Genomic DNA, 21687 nt, shown 5'->3' on the forward strand with positions numbered 1-21687 from the left:
TATTGCGAATTGGATGCGGAGAAGCCACATCCAATTTGCACTAGTGTGAACCCAGCATTAAATGTGACCTATAAACTGTATAACTTTGTTGTTCAACTAACTGAAATCTTTTAGGTGGAGGGAAGTAAAAATAAAATATGGGTGCACACCCTTAAACTAATACTTTGTTGAAGCACCTTTTGATTTTATTACAGCCCTCAGTCTTTTTGGATAGGAGTCTATCAGCATGGCACATTTTGACTTGGCAATATTTGCAAAAACACTCCAAATCTGTGTATCTCCTGTGCAAAGACCTCTTCAGATCACCCCACAAATTTTCAGTTTGATTCAGGTCTGGGTTCTGGCTGGGCCATCCCAAAACTTTAATATTCTTCTGGTGATGCCATTCCTTTGTTGATGTGGGTGTATGCTTTGTGTCGTTGTCATGCTGAAAGATAAAGTTCTTCTTAATGTTCCGCTTTCTAGCAGAAGCCTGAAGGTTTCGTGCCAATATTGACTGGTATTTGGAACTGTTCATAATTCCCTCTACCTTGATAAAAAGGGGGTTTACATCCACTTTAATTTTTTTATTTAAGACAGATCTATGCCCAGTCTTGCCACAAAGAGTTAATCCAGCTCTGAGCAATCATCTTATCTTTCTTCAGATGATAGATAAAAACAGACACACAGAAATAGGTGTCCTTTTCTTCCCCCTTGCTGTGAGTGACAGGTGATTTCCTTATCTCATGCACGAGTGTGAGGGAGGCATTCTGTGTACTTCACATCTCACCTCCTTTCTTCTTCAGCTCTCCCAGGATTGGCTGCTTCACCCCTCAGCATGATTGGTCATGCTGAAGTCATGTGGTGATTTTCTTGGGTTTTGACTGGATGTTAGTGATCATAAGGCATAATCCATGAGACCAGCAGAAGTTCAGTGTAAGAAATATCGATGCCTGGCCAAGGAGAGTGTAGAGGTGGGTAGGGAGTCTACCGACATCACCACTCCACCCGCCGAGCACTAAACAGACCTGCCCACAGAATCCAGAGTATTGCAGGGCTCCAAACAGCTAAAGGGGAGATATTTGACAGGTAAGAATACAATGCAGGAGGCATGTAGATTCTTATAGATCAGCACTATGGAAGACATTTAGAAATGAGAGTGGGTTTACAACCACTTTAAGACCCCTGTTCCAGCCCCACAGCATGATGCTGCCACCACCATGCTTCACTGTGGGTATGGTGCTCTTTTGGTAGTGTTGATTTCATGCCAAACATATCTTTTGGAATTATGGCCACAAAGTTCAACCTTGGTTTCATCAGACCATAACACATTTTCCCACATGTTTTTGGGAGACTTCAGATGTTTTTTTGAAAAATTACGCCAGGCTTAGATGGTTTTTTTTTTGTAACTCTACCCCACAGCCTAGACATATGAAGAGTACCGGGGATTGTTGTCACATGTACCACACAGCCAGTACGTGCCAGATTTATTTGAGGCACTTTAAATGATGGCAGGTGTGTACTGACTCCTATTAAACATGAGTTTGAATGCCATTGCTTAATTCTGAACACACTAAAAGGTGGAAAAAGTTCTGAAATTATTTACCTTTGTCTCATTTTTTTTACATCACAGAAACCTGATATTTTAAACAGGGGAGTGTAGAATTTTTTTATATCTACTGTACATCCTTGGCTATAGTAGCTAAAGACTGACAGCTGAACACAGAAGTGACATAATTTACATAATTGACGGGGCAAATTGGGGATGTTACACGATCACCTCCTGCTCTCTTAGCCAATGGCCATGACGTTTAAAAACATACCTTGGTGGATGAGGGCTTGCTTAAATTCCTTCAATTAATGCTAAATTGTGAGAGATTTTTTGGGGGGATAAAAGTTTTACATAAATAAACACAATCTGACCATTGTAAGAACCCCTATATGTGTTAAATGGTTTGTCTCCAATTGCCAATTTTGCTTGACAGTTGGAAGTTGAAAAACAGGACCTTCTAGCCAGATCACCAGTTGAGATAAAAGGAAAAAAAGGTCTAAGAAAAGGAGACCAATGCAACCACTACATCCAAAAATCAGTAGGCCACAATAAAATAAATGTTGTGTATAATTTGTTATATTCCGCACTTAGGTGGGCTGTGCTGCTGCCTCCCTTGAGGTGGTCCCAACTGGAACCCCCTTTAAAAATTATTTTTGTAGTTGAAGGGTTGGTGGCGCTGCCTGTCATCCGAAGAGTGGTGCTCCACAGTGTGCAAGAAGGGAGGGCGTTTTCCACTTCAGTCACCTGAAAAGTGAACCACTATTTGGGTCGCTTATACCAGACGGCGGTGAAGGCCGACACATCCCCCCTCCCACTGAAGACGTTGAAGGAGAAGCCCGGGAGGGGCCGCTGTAAAAGAGCTAAAGAAGAAAGCACCCCCCCGGAGGAAGAGAACCAGACGGCGGTGAAGACCTGCACCCCCCCCCCCCCCCGCAGACATCGAAGAAGCAGCCCCCCCTCGTAATAGAGCTAAAGAAGAGAGAGGGGGGGCACCGGAGCTGACTAATAAATTACTTTAATAACCCTGTGTAGTGTTACCCCATACTCATTCACCCAGGGTGGGGGGCCGGCATCTGGGGGCCCCCTTATTAAAGGGGGCTTCCGGATTCCAATAAGCTCCCCTCCCGCAGACCCCGACAACCAACGGCCAGGGTTGTCGGGAAGAGGCCCTGTCCTCAAACATGGGGACAGGTGCTTTGGGGTGGGGGGGCCACAACACGCCCCCCGCCTCAAAGCACCTACCCCCCCCCCCCATGTTGAGGGCACGCGGCCTGGCACGGTTAAGGAGGGGGGGGCGCTCGCTCGTCCCCACCCCTTTCCTGACCGGCCGGGCTGCTGCTCGGATACGGGTCTGGTATGGATTTTGGAGGGGGGAACCCCACGCTGTTTTTTCGGCATCGCCGCCGGGCACACGCGATCGCTCGGTACAGAGCGGGGACCGGGAGCAGTGTGTGTAAACACACAGCTCCCGGTCCTGTCAGCAGGGGAAATGCTGATCTTCGGTTCATACAATGTATGAACCGAGGATCAGTGTTTCCCCTAGTGAGGCCACCCCCCCCCCCCCCCCCACAGTAAGAACACACCCAGGCATACTTAACCCCTTCCCCGCCCCCTAGTGTTAACCCCTTCACTGCCAGTGGCATTTTTATAGTAATCCAATGCATTTTTATAGCACTGATCGCTATAAAAATGCCAATGGTCCCAAAAATGTGTCAAAAGTGTCCGAAGTGTCCGCCATAATGTCGCAGTACCGGAAAAAAAATCGCTGATCGCCGCCATTACTAGTAAAAAAAAATATAATAAAAATACCCCCTATTTTGTAAACGCTATAACTTTTGCGCAAACCAATCAATAAACGCTTATTGCGATTTTTTTTTACGAAAAATATGTAGAAGAAAACGTATCGGCCTAAACTGAGGAAAAAAAATGTTTTTTTTATATATTTTTGGGGGATATTTATTATAGCAAAATGTAAAAAATATTATTTTTTTTCAAAATTGTCGCTCTATTTTTGTTTATAGCGCAAAAACTAAAAACCGCAGAGGTGATCAAATACCACCAAAAGAAAGCTCTATTTGTGGGAAAAAAAGGACACCAATTTTGTTTGGGAGCCACGTCGCACGACCGCGCAATTGTCTGTTAAAGCGACGCAGTCCCGAATCGCAAAAAGTACTCTGGTCTTTGGGCAGCAATATGGTCCGGGGAGTAAGTGGTTAAAATCCATAGCAGATCCAAGCGCCTGATATGCTCCTGTAGGGGGAACCCATGGCGTTTTTTTAAATTTTAAATTTTAGCGTGGAGTTCCCCCTCAAGATTCATACCAATTGCAGCTGACATAAGTGCACTGCGGTTAACCTGCGGTTATGTGCCGATAGCTGCGGGATTTCGCAGCTGGACGCATCCAGTTCTATTTTTTCTAGCCGCACAAAACCGCGGGGAACAAAACCGCAGGTAACCGTAGTGTGTGAATGATGTCATAGGAAAGCATTGTGTGCTTCTAGCTGTGGTAAAATCCGCAGCTAAAAAGCACCATTCTATCCGTCCGTGTGAAAGCCCCCGAAAGGGGTTTAAAAAAAGTCACTATTTAACCCCGTGGTAATTACCAAGGCAGTGAAACTGATCAAATCACCTGTGCAAAATAATGGAAACATAACCTGTGAGGTACTTGAGGACTTTTTTTTTTTTTTTTTTTTTTAAGTTTAACAATCACTTTAAGTAATCACAAAAGTATTGATAAATAAACCGATACACACCAAAAATTAAAAAAAATGCTCTGGTCCATAGGGGGTGTACAGGTATGAGGAACTGAATTAGTTAAAATAAGTTACTTAGTTAAATAATAGCTATACAATTTTTTTTTTTAACCCCTGGGATGTTCTACTGATGCTTACCGCTATCCTGTATGATACGTTTCAGATGATCTGCCATTAATGAACGAAGTGCACGCTTGTATGGAAGACCCAGACGATGTGGAAAAACAACAGCTGTGTCAACTACGGTGAGATGAATTAGCTGGAAAAAATAATATATTTGTAGATACTTTCAGTCAAAAGCAGTACATCAAAGGTGCCAATAAAAATTCTTGACATATTTCATAAAAAAGAGAATAAAAAAAAAAAAAAGACGATTGTCTTTATCATGACACTTACCGTACGTCCTTTCAGTTTTTAGATCAGATTTACTAAAATCTTTTTTTTTTTTTTTAATAAGATATTTACATGGGCGCTGAGAGCAGTACACCATGAAAAACCAGCATCTTTTTGAACCCCGTAGTGACTTGTGTTTGCATACAGCCGGACTGCAAATAGGTTATAGGTGATGGTCAGTAATAGAAGGTGTGGGAATATTCATTAGCTTAGCGTATCTTATGCTATCCCAGACTAATAAGGGGTGCTTTATATGGGGTCATCAAAGTAGTTTTGGGTAAGACTCTATAGCAATTGAGAACACCTGGAATGCTTTGAGTCACAGTAAATCAAATCTTCAACTGTATCGCACTTCGCTGCTACCAAGGCAGACCTAAAACCTCCTTGCAGGCTCTGTATGTATCCCCTAAGGTCAAATATACAAGCTAATAAAAGAGAAACCAAGTGCACTGCATAGTGCAGGTAAAACCACTTTAATGAATGAAAAAGGATAAAACTGCACTTACAATAAAATGGCTTGATTAGAACAAATGCAGTTTAATCCCTCTTTATCCTTAACCATTTTAAGGACCTTGCCTGTTTTTCAGACTCGGTGTTTACAAGATTAAAACATTTTTTTTTGCTAGAAAATTACTTAGAACCCCCATACATTATATATATTTTTTCAAACACCCTAGAGAATAAAATGGCGGTCATTGCAATTCTTTTTTGTCACACCGGATTTGCGCAAATTCACCTTTTTTAATAAAAAAAATAAGACAACAGTAAAGTTAGCCCAATTTTTGTTATATTGTGAAAGAGAATGTTATACCGAGTAAAATGATACCCAACATGTCACGCTTTAAAATTGCGCTCGCTCGTGGAATGGTATCAAACTTTTACCCTTAAAAAATCTCCATAGGCGACGTTTAAAAAATTCTATAGGTTGCATCTTGAGAGTTACAGAGGAGGTCTAGGGCTAGAATTATTGCTCTCGCTCCAACGATCGCGGCAATACCTCACTTGTGCGGTTTTGAACACCGTTTTCATATGCGAGCGCTACTTACGTATGCGTTTGCTTCTGCGCGCAAGCTCGTCAGGATGGGGCGCTTTAAAAAAAAAATGGTTTTGTTTTCTTATTTTCATTTTATTAATTTTTACTGTTTTAAAAGAAAAAAAGCATGACAGGCGCTCTTAAATATGAGATCTCATATTTAGACTAAAATGCAATAAAATAAAAAAAAAAGTCATTTGAAAAAATTACAACAGGAAAATATGCCTTTAACCACTTCCCGACGGCCGTACGACTATATACGGCCGCAGGGTGGTTCTAATTCTCTGGGGCGCCGTGTTTTCACGTCTGCCCCTTTCCTCGTTCCCTGCGCGCGCTCCCGAGCGCGCAGCGGGGAACTTCTGTGCTGGACGTGTCCCTTGGACACAGCCAATCACAGATCGCCTTGAACGGCCAATCGTAGTGGCCGTTTGCTAGGCGATCTGTGCGGCCAATGAGAGATGATCTCATATGTTTACATATGAGATCATTTCTCATTGCCGGCTCTTGCAGAGACAGCGGTGCTGTCAGGGAGAGAGGAGACGGATCTGTGTCTCTTGTACATAGAGACACAGATCGGTCACCCCCCCAGTCACCCCCTTCCCCCACAGTTAGAACACTAATTATGGTACACATTTAACCCCTTCCTCACCCCCTAGTGTTAACCCCTTCCCTACCAGTCACATTTATACAGTAATTAGTGCATATTTATAGCACTGATTGCAGTATAAATGTGAATGGTGCCAAAAATGTGTCAAAAGTGTCCGATGTGCACGCCATAACGTTGCAGTCGCAATAAAAATCGCAGATCGCCGCCATTACTAGTAAAAAAATAAATAATAAAAATTAATAATTCTGTCTTATCGGCCTAGACTGAGGATAAAAAAAAAAAAAAATTGAGCCATTTATTAGAGCAACAAGTAAAAATTTTTTTTTTATTTTTTCAAAATTGTCGCTCTATTTTTGTTTATAGCGCAAAAAATAAAAACCGCAGAGGTGATCAAATACCACCAAAAGAAAGCTCTATTTGTGGGAAAAAAAGGACGTCAATTTTGTTTGGGAGCCACGTCGCACGACCGCGCAATTGTCAGTTAAAGCGACGCAGTGCCGAATCGCAAAAAGTCCTCTGGGCAGGAAGGGGGTTTAAGTGCCCAGTAAGGAAGTGGTTAAGAAGCATGGGCAGAAGTGATGTTTTGACGTCGCTTCCGCCCTGCTATGCTATGGAGACGGGTGGGGGCCATCTCGCCCTCACTCGTATCCTAGCCAGGCAGGAGGAAGGACCCGATTGCCTCCGCTGCTGCCGACGGCTCCGGTAAGGTGTATGTGTGTCAAAGTCAACAATCAAGAGAAGACTTCACCAGAGTAAATACAAAGGGTTCACCACAAGATGTAAACCATTGGTGAGCCGCAAAAACAGGAAGGCCAGATTAGAGTTTACCAAACAACATCTAAAAAAGCCTTCACAGTTCTGGAACAACATCCTATGGACAGATGAGACCAAGATCAACTTGTACCAGAGTGATGGGATAAGAAGAGTATGGAGAAGGAAAGAACTGCTCATGATCCAAAGCATACCACCTCATCGGTGAAGCATGGTGGTGGTAGTGTCATGGCGTGGGCATGTATGGCTGCCAATGTAACCTGTTCTCTTGTATTTATTGATGTGACTCCTGAAAAGCAGGATGAATTCTGAAGTGTTTCAGGCAATATCTGCTCATGTTCAGCCAAATGCTACAGAACTCATTGGACGGCGCTTCACAGTGCAGATGGACAATGCCCCGAAGCATACTGCGAAAGCAACCAAAAAATCTTTTAAGGGAAAGAAGTGGAATGTTATGCAATGCCAAGTCAATCACCTGACCCCGATTGAGCATGCATTTTAGTTGCTAAAGACAAAACTGAAGGGAAAATGCCCCAAAAACCAGCAGGAACTGAAGACAGTTGCAGTAGAGGCCTGACAGAGCATCACCAGGGATGAAACCCAGCGCCTGGTGATATCTATGCGTTCCAGACTTCAGGCTTTAATTGACTGCAAAGGATTTGAAACCAAGTATTAAAAAGTGAAAGTTTGATTTAGGATTGTTAATCTTACCCATTACTTTTGGTCCCTTAAAAAGGGGGAGGCACATGTACAAACTGTTGTAATTTCTACACCGTTCACCTGATTTGTATGTGAATACCCTCATATTAAAGCTGAAAGTCTGCAATTAAGGCACATCTTGTTCGTTTCATTTCAAATCCATTGTGGTGGTGTATAGAGCCAAAAATTTTAGAATTGTGTCGATGTCCGATTATTTATGGACCTGACTGTATCTTAGACCTTTTTGCCCATACTAATTTATAAAAGTGTCTATCACTGAATTCTGGCATGGCTATTTGCTGGGCATATATTCATATTATAGGTTCCTTGCAAGTTTTGGGTTCCATTTCTGCCAATGGCCTTGGAGATCAGGACCAATGGTATTCTCAATGCTGAGAAATACAAGCGGATACTGATCCACCAGCCCAATCCCGACAGGAAGCCGACACTGCACAACGCTAATCACAGGCAGAGGGGCATTTTCCATGCTGCACCTGCACAGACCAGGAAAATGCCTCAATGCCTGCGATTAGAGGTGTGCAGTGTCGGCTTCCTGGCGGGATCGAGCAAGTGGGTTGGACTAGGATTCTGACTGTGCCTGAGCCGATCTCTATTTAGGAGTAGGACAGAGAGGGGAGCACAGTGAACTTGTTAAGGTGAAAGCACGCCAGGCATAAAGAAGGGCTTAGGACTTGAGTAAAACAAGAAACAGCTCATTACAGGTCAAGGTGGCTGTCATAAACCTTGGAATACTGAAGTATTTCTCCTTTGAATCTGTTACACAGTGGGGGGTCTTCTGCCCTGTCTTAAGGCTAACCCTCCCCTCCAGACGGCTCCATGGTCTGGAAGAAAAGCTGTTCTGTGTTTTGACCGTTTATGTACTTTATTTACCCCCTGGGGCTTCTGTCTCATTACACATATATCAGTCCTCCTATTTAAGCTATCGGACCAATCCCTGCTGACCCCGTTTCAAGTCCTCATTTGCATGGCCAAGAGGACATAATTGAGAACTACAATGTACTTTATAATTGACCAATAGGAAAGTGCTTGTTGGGGGCAGGGTGTTCAAACTGCCCTGTATAAAAGTGTGTGTGCATCCAATAAAATAGTTGCCTGTTTGAACTTACATACAGCCTTGCCTGGTGTTTGTTCTGAGCTATCACAACTGGATTCGAACGGCACATAGCTGTAGTTTGAATCCCGGAGCATCGGATGACTGAACCATCAGACGTTGCGATCTGCAATCTGATTCAATAGCAGGGGAGGAGTGTCGGGAGAGTGGAACAGGGGCTCGTTACATTGGTTGGCAGCGGTGGGATCTGCTCTCCAATTACTGGGGCACTCCAAACCACCACAGTCAATGAACAGCTATGCAGCCTGCAGGAGAGCCAGGCTGAAAGACTTGAGAGCCGTGGAGGGACCGGTGGGACAAAGAACAAGGCCACCCTGATCAGTGAGCTAGCCGAGATGGATCAGAGGGATGGTGATGCAGGACCCCGGTCAGTTGAAGACTTGCTTCAGCAACGAGTTCGAGAGCGGTTGGCATTATATGGTGCTAACCCATCAGAGACCGCCATACAGAATGCCATTAGAGACACCCAGCTGCAGGATGAGCGACAAGAGAGAGAACTAGAGCGGCAACATGAGCGGAGAATGGCAGAAATACAGCAATCGGAGACAACGCCTAAAGATGCATCGCCTTTCCGTAAGTTGCCCTTTTCGGGCGTTCAAACTATTTAACCACTTAAAAGACCGCCTCCTGCACATATATGTCGGCAAAATGGCACAACTGGGCACAAGCACGTACCTGTACGTCCTCTTTAAGTGCCCAGCCGTGGGTCGCGGGCACGCGCCCCCGGTCCGAAGCTCCGTGACCGCGGCCCCGATCGGTCCCCGGAGCTGAAGAATGAGGAGAGCTGTGTGTAAACACATGCAATAAAGTGGAGTTCTGCGCACCCTAACACGCAGACACGGTGAAAGAAAATGAAAAAATATGAAAAAATACCAATCTGTGAAGACGTGAAAGAGAGCACATAAACGCTCAATATAACAAGTGCAAAAAATAAAATAGATATAAATATCCAAACTTCAAAGTAAAATAAATTACGATCCAATAAGGGTCACCAAGATAGGTCAATACCCGTGATAAATGTCCAAAGTGAGATGAAAAATATGTAAATAATGATAATCAAGTGCTAATGTTCATATAAGCTGCCAGAGAAATGTCACTCATGTGTTCTCAAAACAATCCAATAAAAGTGTTGCCAGACGAGTGTAGTAATCCCTCCCCGGGCTCCCGGGACTCTTACCTCCACGTAGATAATAGAATGCCTCCACTATAGGTGTCACTCCCGATCCTCTGTATACAGGCTCCACCAATCCTACTTAGATAACCATGGCCAGGTCCTCAGTATCTCCAAATAATGGGTATGTCCAGGAGGAAAGCAGGGGAAACACAAAGACAAAGGAGGGGACTCCAATCGTGAAGTAGTAAGCACCAGAAATATTTAATAAAGGAAAAAACTGCGCTTACATGCGATCTGACAGATAACAGCAAAGAAACTTTTAAAACGAGCGGCGTTTCAAGCGCCTGTATACGTCACTCCAGGTGTACGTCCTCCCGTCCAATCCCTACGCGTTACGACACGTGTCACGTGTCTTCATCTGGGGAAATCTTCATCTTTTCCCCAGATGAAGACACGTGACACGTGTCGTAACGCGTAGGGATTGGACGGGAGGACGTACACCTGGAGTGACGTATACAGGCGCTTGAAACGCCGCTCGTTTTAAAAGTTTCTTTGCTGTTATCTGTCAGATCGCATGTAAGCGCAGTTTTTTCCTTTATTAAATATTTCTGGTGCTTACTACTTCACGATTGGAGTCCCCTCCTTTGTCTTTGTGTTTCCCCTGCTTTCCTCCTGGACATACCCATTATTTGGAGATACTGAGGACCTGGCCATGGTTATCCAAGTAGGATTGGTGGAGCCTGTATACAGAGGATCGGGAGTGACACCTATAGTGGAGGCATTCTATTATCTACTTGGAGGTAGGAGTCCCGGGAGCCCGGGGAGGGATTACTACACTCGTCTGGCAACACTTTTATTGGATTGTTTTGAGAACACATGAGTGACATTTCTCTGGCAGCTTATATGAACATTAGCACTTGATTATCATTATTTACATATTTTTCATCTCACTTTGGACATTTATCACGGGTATTGACCTATCTTGGTGACCCTTATTGGATCGTAATTTATTTTACTTTGAAGTTTGGATATTTATATCTATTTTATTTTTTGCACTTGTTATATTGAGCGTTTATGTGCTCTCTTTCACGTCTTCACAGATTGGTATTTTTTCATATTTTTTCATTTTCTTTCACCGTGTCTGCGTGTTAGGGTGCGCAGAACTCCACTTTATTGCATTTACTTATTTTGTGTACTGTAAACACTTTAGGTTTTGCAGCACCTATTGCTACACAATTTTGTTTAGGGTTTTTACATTGAAGATCTATATTAGCGCAAAAGCACTGTCACTTTATTCATTGTGTGTAAACACAGCTTCCCAGTTCTTCACTGTGGCGCTGTCATTGATCGTGTGTTCCCTGATATAGGGAAACACGATAAATGATGTCACACGTCCAGCCCGCCCCCCTACAGTTAGAAACGCATATGAGGTCACACTTAACCCATTCAGCGCCCCCTAGTGGTTAACTCCCAAACTGCAATTGTCATTTTCACAGTAAACAATGCATTTTTATAGCATTTTTTGCTGTGAAAATGACAATTGCCCCAAAAATGTGTCAAAATTGTCCGATGTGTCCGCCATAATGTCGCGGTCACGAAAAAAAAAAAAAAAAAAAATCGCTGATCGCCGCCATTAGTAGTAAAACAATTTTTTTTAATAAAAATGCAATAAAACTATCCCCTATTTTGTAAACACTAAATTTTGCGCAAACCAATCGATAAACGTTTATTGCGATTTTTTTTTAAACAAAAATAGGTAGAAGAATACGTATCGGCCTAAACTGAGGGAAAAAAATGTTTTTTATATATATTTTTGGGGGATATTTATTATAGCAAAAAGGAAAAAATATTTCATTTTTTTCAAAATTGTCGTCTATTTTTGTTTATAGCGCAAAAAATAAAAACCGCAGAGGTGATCAAATACCACCAAAAGAAAGCTCTATTTGTAGGAAAAAAAGGACGCAAATTTTGTTTGAGAGCCACGTCGCACGACCGCGCAATTGTCAGTTAAAGCGACGCAGTGCCGAATCGCACAAACTGGCCGGGTCCTTTACCTGCATTTTGGTCCGGGTCTTAAGTGGTTAAGGAAGGAGAGGAGGAAATTGAAGCATTCCTGCGGGACTTTTAGAGACTGTGCCAGATATATGAAGTACTGTCCCAAGATTGCGTCGCCTTACTGGCGAGAAATTTTACTGGCAGAGCGGCGGATGCGTATCGGGCCCTGGAGGACGCTCAAGACTATGACCAGGTAAAAGAAGCTCTGCTAGCCCGATTTGCCATTACACCCGAAGCCAGCCGGATTAAGTTTAAAGAATCCCAGAAACAAACCAACACAACATACGTGGAGTGGGCACACAGACTGTACAGCAAGCGCCTACTTTAGCCGATGAATATCTGGACTCTCAAAGGTCAGGCGAAAGCGAGCGCTATCCACTATCTCGACCCAGTTTACCAGCCTCTAAACCAACTTCAGTACCTCAGTGGTCTGCCTCTAGACCCCCCAGCCCGACACAACCCTTCTACCGGACCTAAGTGCTATACCTGTAACCAAACCGGTCATCTGCAACGATATTGCCCTACCCGATCAACAAGGTATCGAGAGACTAATCATCCATCCAGACCAGCGGCTCATTTCTTCCAGAACAAGCCCAACCATCGAGATGTTCAGGAAGAGTGCGGCGAACTGTTCGAAGCTGATCCTGTCCAAGCTGCTGCCGGAGATAAATCGGCAGCACCATCGCCAGGCAGTATGGGTTATTGGGCAGCCGGGCCAGGAACTCCACGATTCCGGGGCTACGATTACCCTCATCCAGCCTCACATGATTCCCCAGTCAGCCCGGACCAGCCAGACTGTTGCAGTCAGGGTAGCAGGGGGCAAGGTGCTACGTTTATCCACCGCCCAAGTCCTCTTGGATTGGGGCTCAGGGGAGCGACAAGTGCGAGTGGGATTACTACGCGAGTTACCCGCAGAAGTACTTTTGGGGAACGATTTGGGACATTTAAGAGGCCGCCATGGCCACCAGACGTCAGAGCCAACTCCACTCCTATGGGGACCCAGGTAAGACGTTACCCCGACTTGACAACACCGTGTCCTGGGATTCTCCTTCCGACGTTAGGCAAGAGACTCAGAGTGACCCAACTTTAGCTGGTTATCGGGACAGGGCGGGCAAGGATCCAGGTGGGTTGGAGGGAAGACAGAATGGAGTGGGAGGGGGGTTTCTTTATCGTTACACTGAGGGAATGGGCACTGGGAAGCGACGGGGTCCCCACAAACGGCTAGTTGTACCCCAGAAATACAGACGGGAGCTCTTGCGGCTGGCTCACGACATCCCCTTGGCCGGACATTTAGGGATAGCCAAGACCCGGAGTCGGTTGTCTCATGCTTTCTTCTGGCCCAGATTACACGCTGAGGTGCGAGTATGCTGGACCTGTGAGACTTGTCAGAAAGAACCCTTTAGCCGCATAGCGGTAGATATCATAGGCCCACTGGCCCGCCCCAGTGCCACCGGGAAGAAGTATATTCTTACGGTGGTGGATTACGCCACCCGCTAACTGGAGGCCATTCATTTCCTTATCCAATCGGATACAGTAGCAGATGCCTTACTGCGGGTATTCACTAGGGTAGGGTTTCCCCAGGAGATATTGTCCGATCAGGGTACCCAGTTCACAGCTGAGCTGATGCAGCAGCTCTGACGTCTCTGTGGGATTAAACCCCTCCAGAGTGCACCCTACCATCCTCAGACTAATTGGCTGTGAGAGAAATTTAACAGGACCCTAAAACAGCTGCTTCGGGCCTTAGTGGAGAGTAGGAAGGATTGGGAGAAATATCTTCCCCATCTACTGTTTGCCTATAGAGAGAGGTACCCCAAGAGTCCACAGGGTTTTCCCCATTTGAGCGGTTATATGGGCGAAGGGTTAGGGGACCCTTAGACTAAGTGAGGGCCCAGTGGGAGGGGGTAGAGGATCCGGAAGGCCTCCCCATCCTTAGTTATGTCTTGGAACTCAGGGAGCCACCAGAATATGCAATCGGCCCAGAGTCAGCAGAAGGTTTGGTATGATCAGTCTGCGCGGAATCGCACCTTTTATATTGGACAGAAAATCCTGGTACTAAAACCCCTGAAGAAAAATAAATTGCAGGGCCCCTATCAGGTGGTAAAACAGCTGTGCAGACACAAAAATTAAGAGGAAATTCCACATTAATATGATGAAGGCCTATCATGAGAGGGCTGAGGCTGTAGCTGCCATATGCGCTCCTGCCACCTGGGGACTCTGAATATCTACCGATGCTGGAGCTTCCCCAAATCAGTAACTGTTCCGGGGGTGTGGAGGATATACAGCTAGGAGATAGATTAGGATCCCAAGAACGAGAACAGGCCATAGAATTACTCCAGGACCGGCAGGAGATGTTCTCGGCACTCCCTGGGTACACTCACAAAGCTGTGCACAAGGTAGAGACCCCTGGGCAGAAGCCCCCGAGACAACCAGCCTATAGGCTTCCAGGAGCAGTGCAAGAAGGGATGAGAGCGGAGATTAGGGAGATGCTCAAGTTAGGGGTGATCGAACCATCAGCATGCCCCTGGGCGTCGCCTGTAATATTAGTACCAAAACGGGATGGGACGACCCGATTTTCTGTGGACTATAGGCGACTGAATGACTGTACTGTGACAGATGCCTACCCTATTGCCCCCGAATGGACAAATTGCTGGACAAAATAGCTCAGGGACATTATCTGACGACTATTGACTTGTGTAAGGGCTACTGCCAGATTCCCTTGGATGCAGAAGCAATTCCGAAGTCGGCCTTCATCACCCCATTCGGCCTTTACCAGTTTCTGGTGATGCCATTCGGGATAAAGAATGCTCCGGCTACCTTCCAGCAGATGATAGATGAACTCCTCGATGGTCTGCAAGATTTTGCATGTGCATATCTTGACGACATCGCAATCTATAGCCAGACCTGGGAGGAACATCTTAGACACGTGGGAATAGTGCTAGATAGGAACCGAGCCACAGAACTAACCCTAAAGCCAGACAAATGTAATATCGGGATGTCTGAGGTGCAATATCTGGGACAGAGTGGGATGTGGGAAGCAGAGGCCACAACCTGCAAAAATAGAGGCCGTCCTAATTTGTCCGGTTCCCAAAACCAAGACCCAGGTACTTTTTAGGGACAGCAGGGTACTACAGGAAGTTTGTACCCCACTTTAGTGACATAGAAAACCCCTAACGGACTGGACCAAAAAGCTCCCATACTGTCGGCACCCGATCCTAGCGCTTTGTCATTCATACAGACGCCTCCATGTTCGGACTGGGAGCTGTACTAAGCGAAGTTGGCGATGATGGGAAAGAGCACCTGGTGGCAGATCTCAGCCGCAAGTTGTTATCCCGTGAAGTTAGATATGCTGCCGTGGAAAAAGAGTGTTTGGCCTTAGTATGGGCTTTAAAGAAATTGCAGCCCTACGTATATGGACACTTTACCATCATGACGGACCACAATCCCTTGATGTGGCTTAACCGGGTGGTGGGAGAGAACGGCAAATACTTAGGTAGAGCCTGGCTTTGCAACTGTACAATATCGGCCAGGGCCTCAAAACGGGAATGCGAATGGGTTATCCCGGCAGACAGACCTGGAACCTTAAGACTACTTTTCCGAACATCCTCGAGTTGACCCGTTCAGGGCCCCACTGTGGCTGTTGGACTGTTTCTCAGGGGGGGGCGTATAGTCATGAACCTTGGAATACTGAAGTATTTCTCCTTTGAATCGGTTACACAGTGGGGGGTCTTCTGCCCAGTCTTAAGGCTAACCCTCCCCTCCAGACGGCTCCATGGTCTGGAAGAAAAGCATTGTTCTGTGTTTTGACCGTTTATGTACTTTAATTACTCCCTGGGGCTTCCGTCTCATTACACATATCAGTCCTCCTATTCAAGCTATCGGACGAATCCCTGCTGACCCTGTTTCAAGTCCTCATTTGCATGGCCAAGAGGACATAATTGAGAACTACAATGTACTTTATAATTGACCAATAGAAAAGTGCTTGTTGGGGGCAGGGTGTTCAAACTGCCCTGTATATAAGTGTGTGTGCATCCAATAAAAGAGTTGCCTGTTTGAACTAACATACAGCCTGCCTGGTGTTTGTTCTGAGCTATCACAACTGGATTCGAACGGCACATAGCTGTAGTTCAAATCCCGAAGCATCGGATGACTGAACCATCAGACGTTGCGATCTGCAATCTGATTCAATAGCAGAAGAGGAGTGTCGGGAGAGTGGAACCGAGCAAGCAGGGGCTTGTTACAGTGGCCAACTCAAAGACACACCTGGCCAAGTTAAGCATCAGAGTAGACAAGGAATGATCCTGGTTGTGTTTGAAGGGAGGTCTCTAAAGAAAGGAGGGTATAGTACTGCGCTGCCAAAAATGGTGAAACAAAAAAGCTGCCAGCACCAACAAACTGAAAATTTGTGACAAGGTATATTTATATTATGTTAGTTTATCATTAGCGCTGTACTTGTTCCATTTTCCAGGTCTCTAAAGAGCCAACAGAATCAGGTTGAGGTCCCATGGTGACAGCAGAGATCAAACCAGGGGAACTGTGCGAGTCACTTCATGAACAAAATACACCAAAGAGTCAGTTTGAAGCCAGTGGCCTGTGAAAAGGCTGGCCCTAATAGTGCTTAGGGCCAAGTGCTGATCTAGACCTTACTGGGAAAAAGGCAGGATATGTACCATGGAGTATTTTCTTGGACACTTCCATGCTTCACATCAAGCGAAAGTACGCAGGTACAGTGATCAACCTTGTGAGAGGGAAACTTCCTTTGAGAACTGTAGGAATAATTGAGTAGGACAGGCCCCTGCACTTTTTTTTTTTTTTATCAAACAAAACGTGTTTATTGAGCACAAAAGGTAAACACACATACATGGTTCAGAGCAAAGGAGATATACAGACCAAAGACTGCAAGGTTCAGCATACATAAGAGCAACATGGTATACAAAACAGACCGAAAGAACACCGGCAAACCACCCTCCATTGCAAGGATTAGACCCCCCCCCCCCAGCCACACCCACAGTGAGAAACTGAGAAATAACTATAATAGAACCTAGAACAATCGGTCATAAACCAGATCCAATGGGACTAGTCCAGGAACATTCCACCATGGGGCCCACATTCTATCAAATTTCCCTCTCGTACCCCTGCGTTGGTAAACCAACTTTTCTAAGCGAATGGTGTCACCCATATGGGTAATCCATTCCTGCAAAGTAGGGGGCTCTGGATTTCCAGTGCCTCGGGATCAGCTTTCGAGCCTGGAAGAGAGCCCTCACCACAGCTTGTCTATGACCATCCTCTAGTGGTAATGTATCAAGTATCCCCAGCAAACAATGTTTAGGTTCGGCAGGGATAGTAGTCTGAAAGACTCTAGTTAGGGTATCCAGGACCTGTGACCAATAAAGATGAAGCTTCGGACACCTCCAAATGAGATGAATAAAATCCCCATGATCCCTACTGCATCTGGTACACTCGGCATCCGCCCTCACCCCCATACAAGCCAGTCTAGCTGGTGTATAATGCACCCTCAAAAGAATAAATAGCTGCGAAACCCGCTGAGCCACATTCAGAGAGCAGAGGGGAACAGCCTGCAAGGTCTCCTCCCACTGCTCCTCCTCGAAAGCACCAACATCCCGCTCCCTCCGCAAGAGGGAATCCCCTGTGAAAAAGACCGAGGAGCATTGTGTAGCTGTAAGAGATAAAGCCCTTGTACGTGGTAATAGCAAACATGTAATTGGAAATAGGGGTGGAATCCAAGGACCACTGCCCCCACCCCCCCCCCCCCCCCGGGCCCCAACCACATGCCGAAGCTGCAGGTAGTAAAAATACATTGTGGCAGGAAGCCGAAAGGCCTCCTTAAGCTCCGAAAAAGGTCTCAACTTTCCCTCTCGGAAAATATGGGTCATATGTGATATTCCAAACTGTAGCCACTTGGAGCCATAGGGTAATTTTTCCAGTTCCGGGTAGCAATTGTTATCCCATATGGGGCTATACTTAGTGAATCCCTGCATAGCTCTTACCTTATTCCACATTTTTTGCATAAGTATATAGGTAGGGAATAACGTATTGGACTTACTAAAACGCAAGGCCTCAAGACCATCCGCCACCCCCGACCTCGTGGTAAATCGAAGGAGCGCTGGCGTGGAGTCCAACAGATTCATAAGTAACTCCGGCTGGGGGTGTACTGCCCTGGCAATGTGTTGTAACTGTGCGGCCAAGTAATAAAGCCAAGGATTGGGCAGCGCCAGTCCTCCAGCATCCTTTGGACGCTGCAACTGTTCCAGTTTTATCCTGGCCGGTTTTGACTGCCAGAGGAGTGACCGAAAAATCAAGTTTATAATGCAAAATTTACTCAGAGGGATGACCATCGGGGTGTTGTGAAGGACATAGAGCAATTGTGGCATAAGCATTTTAACAAGGTTTACGCGACCCGCAAGGGACAACTTGAGTTTGCTCCAAACTTTAACATCTCAACAGCGGTTAATCAAGGGGGTCAAATTGAGTCCAATATAGTCTAGAGGCTTGGGGGTCACCTGTATACCCAAAATATCTAAAGGAACTTGCAAGCGGAATATCCCACAAGGTCAGCACTGAGGGTTCCGGCATCTCATCCAGCAACATCAGGGACGACTTGGTCCAGTTTATAACTAGACAAAAACAATTAAGTGGCGCTAGAAAATAATGATAATGGAAATGCTATAACAAAATAAATCATATAACAATGTGAACCAAATAAAAAGTCCATGTATAATATATCAAAAAAAGGCAGTGAGTCGCTGAAAAGATGCACCACCAGTGAATGATCTCCTATGATGGACGAATCGGAACACCACGGTGAAAATAATGAATAAATGTGTGGTTACTTCCTCACACATTTATTCATTATTTTCACCGTGGTGTTCCGATTCGTCCATCATAGGAGATCATTCACTGGTGGTGCATCTTTTCAGCGACTCACTGCCTTTTTTTATATATTATACATGGACTTTTTATTTGGTTCACATTGTTATATGATTTTGTTATAGCATTTCCATTATCATTATTTTCTAGCGCCACTTAATTGTTTTTGTATGTTTTGCACTTTCTTGTTTCACTAGATTGTTTGTGGCAGCTTTTCATCCAGATAGCGCAGATTTATGCTTGTTTTTTGCAGTTTATAACTAGACCAGAATATTCCCCAAACTCCCCTATCACCCTCATAGCCTCCCGAAGGGAATCAGAAGTATCACCCAGGAATAGCATCGTATCGTCAGCGTACATAATTTTGTAATTATATATATTGTAAATAATGTAATTCTCCGTACTTAAAGCCCTGTATAGCTGTATTAGAGCGGACCATTGCAGCCAACAAAGCCTGGTGATGACCTGCCCATGAAGCACTTATCACCATGGTAGAGTGCAACTTTAAAAGAATAGGACTTCTCTTTTTTCTGTTAACCATAGGCTTGAATAATTGTTTGTCGAATCCACCTAGAGATAGTGGATTTTGATGCCGCTTGTTCCTTCTTGGGACCATCTGGCAAAATAAAGAAAGATCTAGGGAGTGCAATAAACTTTCTTCCGCTGTCCGCAGATCTGGAAAAAAAGAAGGCAGAACAATGTCTCGATTTAAATGAAAAGCCGACACCACCTTAGGTAAAAAGGCAGGATGGGGTCGTAGTACAATCTTGTCTTTGTGACAAATTAAATAAGGCTCTTTGCAAGAAAGAGCTGCCAATTCAGATACTCTTCTAGCCGAATAGATAGCAATCAAAAAAGCTATCTGCTTAAAAGGATCAGCGGAATATGGCGAATAGATTCAAAAGTTTGCTTTTGCAACCCTGACAATACTAAATTCAAATCCCATGGGCACAAGGGAGACTTGACTGGCAGATTCATCCGCAGTACCCCCTGAATGAATGCCCGCACAAGGGAATGAGATGCCAGCGGTCTCTGAAAAAAGACGGATAAGAGCCAATATTTGACCCTAATGGTACTAAGGACTAATTTCATATCCACGCCTAGCTGGCAAAAGGCGAGAATCCTACTCGAGTCATATTTCTGAGGATGCCGTCTCTTAGTTTCACACCATGAAACATATGCTTTCCAGACTCTATAGTAGATAAGCCTGGAGGCTGGCTTTCTAACATTAAGGCGTGTAGAAAGAACTGGACCGGTTTCTTCAAAATGTGGGTCTCAGCAGCCAGACCGTCAAATTTAGCTTTTGTAAGAAAGGATGGAACACTGGACATTGCGACAGCAGGACGTGACGAAGCGGAAGCTTCCAAGGTTTTCCTACCGCCATCTTCATGATTTTGGTGTAACAGGGCCTTCTGGGCCAATTTGGGGCCACTAGAATTACTGGAATTCCTTCCTTCTTGATCCTGCAAAGTAGCCTTTGTAAGAGAGCGAACGGAGGAAATGCATAGATCAGTGAGAACTGATTCCAAGGAATTATTAGAGCATCCGATCCGTAGGCTAGAGGATCTCTCATCCTGAAAACAAAAGTTGTCCAACTTCCTGTTGAACCTGGAATCTAGCAGGGCTACATCCGAGGTCCCCCATCTCTGGCATATGGCCTGAAAGATGTCGGGGTGGAGAGACCACTCTCCTGGTGATAGCTGCTGGCGACTCAGATAGTCAGCTTGCCAGTTTTCTACCCCTGGAATGAAGAATGCAGAGAGACAAGGAACATGTTTTTCTGCCCATGTCAAAATCCGATTTTGAGCACCCTGACTGCGGGTGCCTCCTTGGTGATTGATGCAAGCTACTGCAGTAGCATTGTCGGATTGAATCCGAACTGGGTGGCCCTGTAACCTGTGTCCAGGTTGTGAGGGCCAAGTAAACTGCCCGTATATACAGTATGTTGATGGACAGGCTCCTTTCGGTTTTTGCTCAGGTTCCCTGGTCTGAAGCTTCTTCTAACACTGCTCCCCAGCCCCTTAATCTGGCATCCGTAGGCACCACGTTCCAGGTGACTGGGAGAAAGGATCTTGCTTTCTGCAAGTAACCACCAACTGAAGCTTTGGCGCACCTGTGAAGACAGGCGCATGGGTAAATCCAGAGCTTGGATCTTCCTGTTCCAGGCGGCTAAAATACTGCCCTGAAATCTTGAACAAAACTGGGTGTAGGGGACAGCCTTGAAGGAGGCTACCATCTTCCCTAATAGTCTCAAAGGCGAATAAATGGTCTTTACTTTGACCTTGTGGATCAGGTCCTTCAGCGACTTGATCTTTGGCTCTTGTAGGAATACCCGGCTTTGGGCTGTGTATGATCATGCCCAAATACTCTACCCTTCTTTGGGCTTGGCTTGTAGAGAGGATTTTTCTAAGTTTACAATCCATCCTAAATGCTCCAGGTATTTTATAGTGGTGAGCACAGCGTGATCTAATCCTGCCTCTGACTGATCGATCACAAGTAAAATCGCCTAGATAGGCTGTTATCGCTATGCCCTGTGCCAACAGAGGGGCAAGCACCTTTGTAAATACCCAGGGTGCGGTAGCCACAAAGGGCAGAGCCACAAACTGGAAGTGGCGATGTTCTACCGCAAACCTTAAGAACTTTTGGTAAGCGGGATGGAAAGGCACATGTAAATATGCATCTTTGATGTCTATCGACACCATTAATTCTCTGCC

At 45.2% G+C, this 21687-nt stretch overlaps 1 protein-coding gene across 4 annotated transcripts in view; it reads right to left on the reverse strand.

Annotated features, from left to right (window-relative positions):
- Positions 1-21687, reverse strand: part of REXO1 (RNA exonuclease 1 homolog) — a 213213-nt gene that overhangs the window by 3308 nt on the left and 188218 nt on the right. For all 4 annotated transcript variants that reach the window (XM_040322589.1, XM_040322588.1, XM_040322586.1 and 1 more), the window contains one exon: positions 4423-4543. In XM_040322589.1, coding sequence (XP_040178523.1) covers positions 4423-4543 — 121 coding nt within the window. The remainder of the gene's footprint in view (positions 1-4422; positions 4544-21687) is intronic.

This window comes from Rana temporaria, chromosome 1 (genome assembly GCF_905171775.1).
Source record: "Rana temporaria chromosome 1, aRanTem1.1, whole genome shotgun sequence".
NCBI classification, from domain to species: Eukaryota; Metazoa; Chordata; class Amphibia; order Anura; family Ranidae; genus Rana; species Rana temporaria.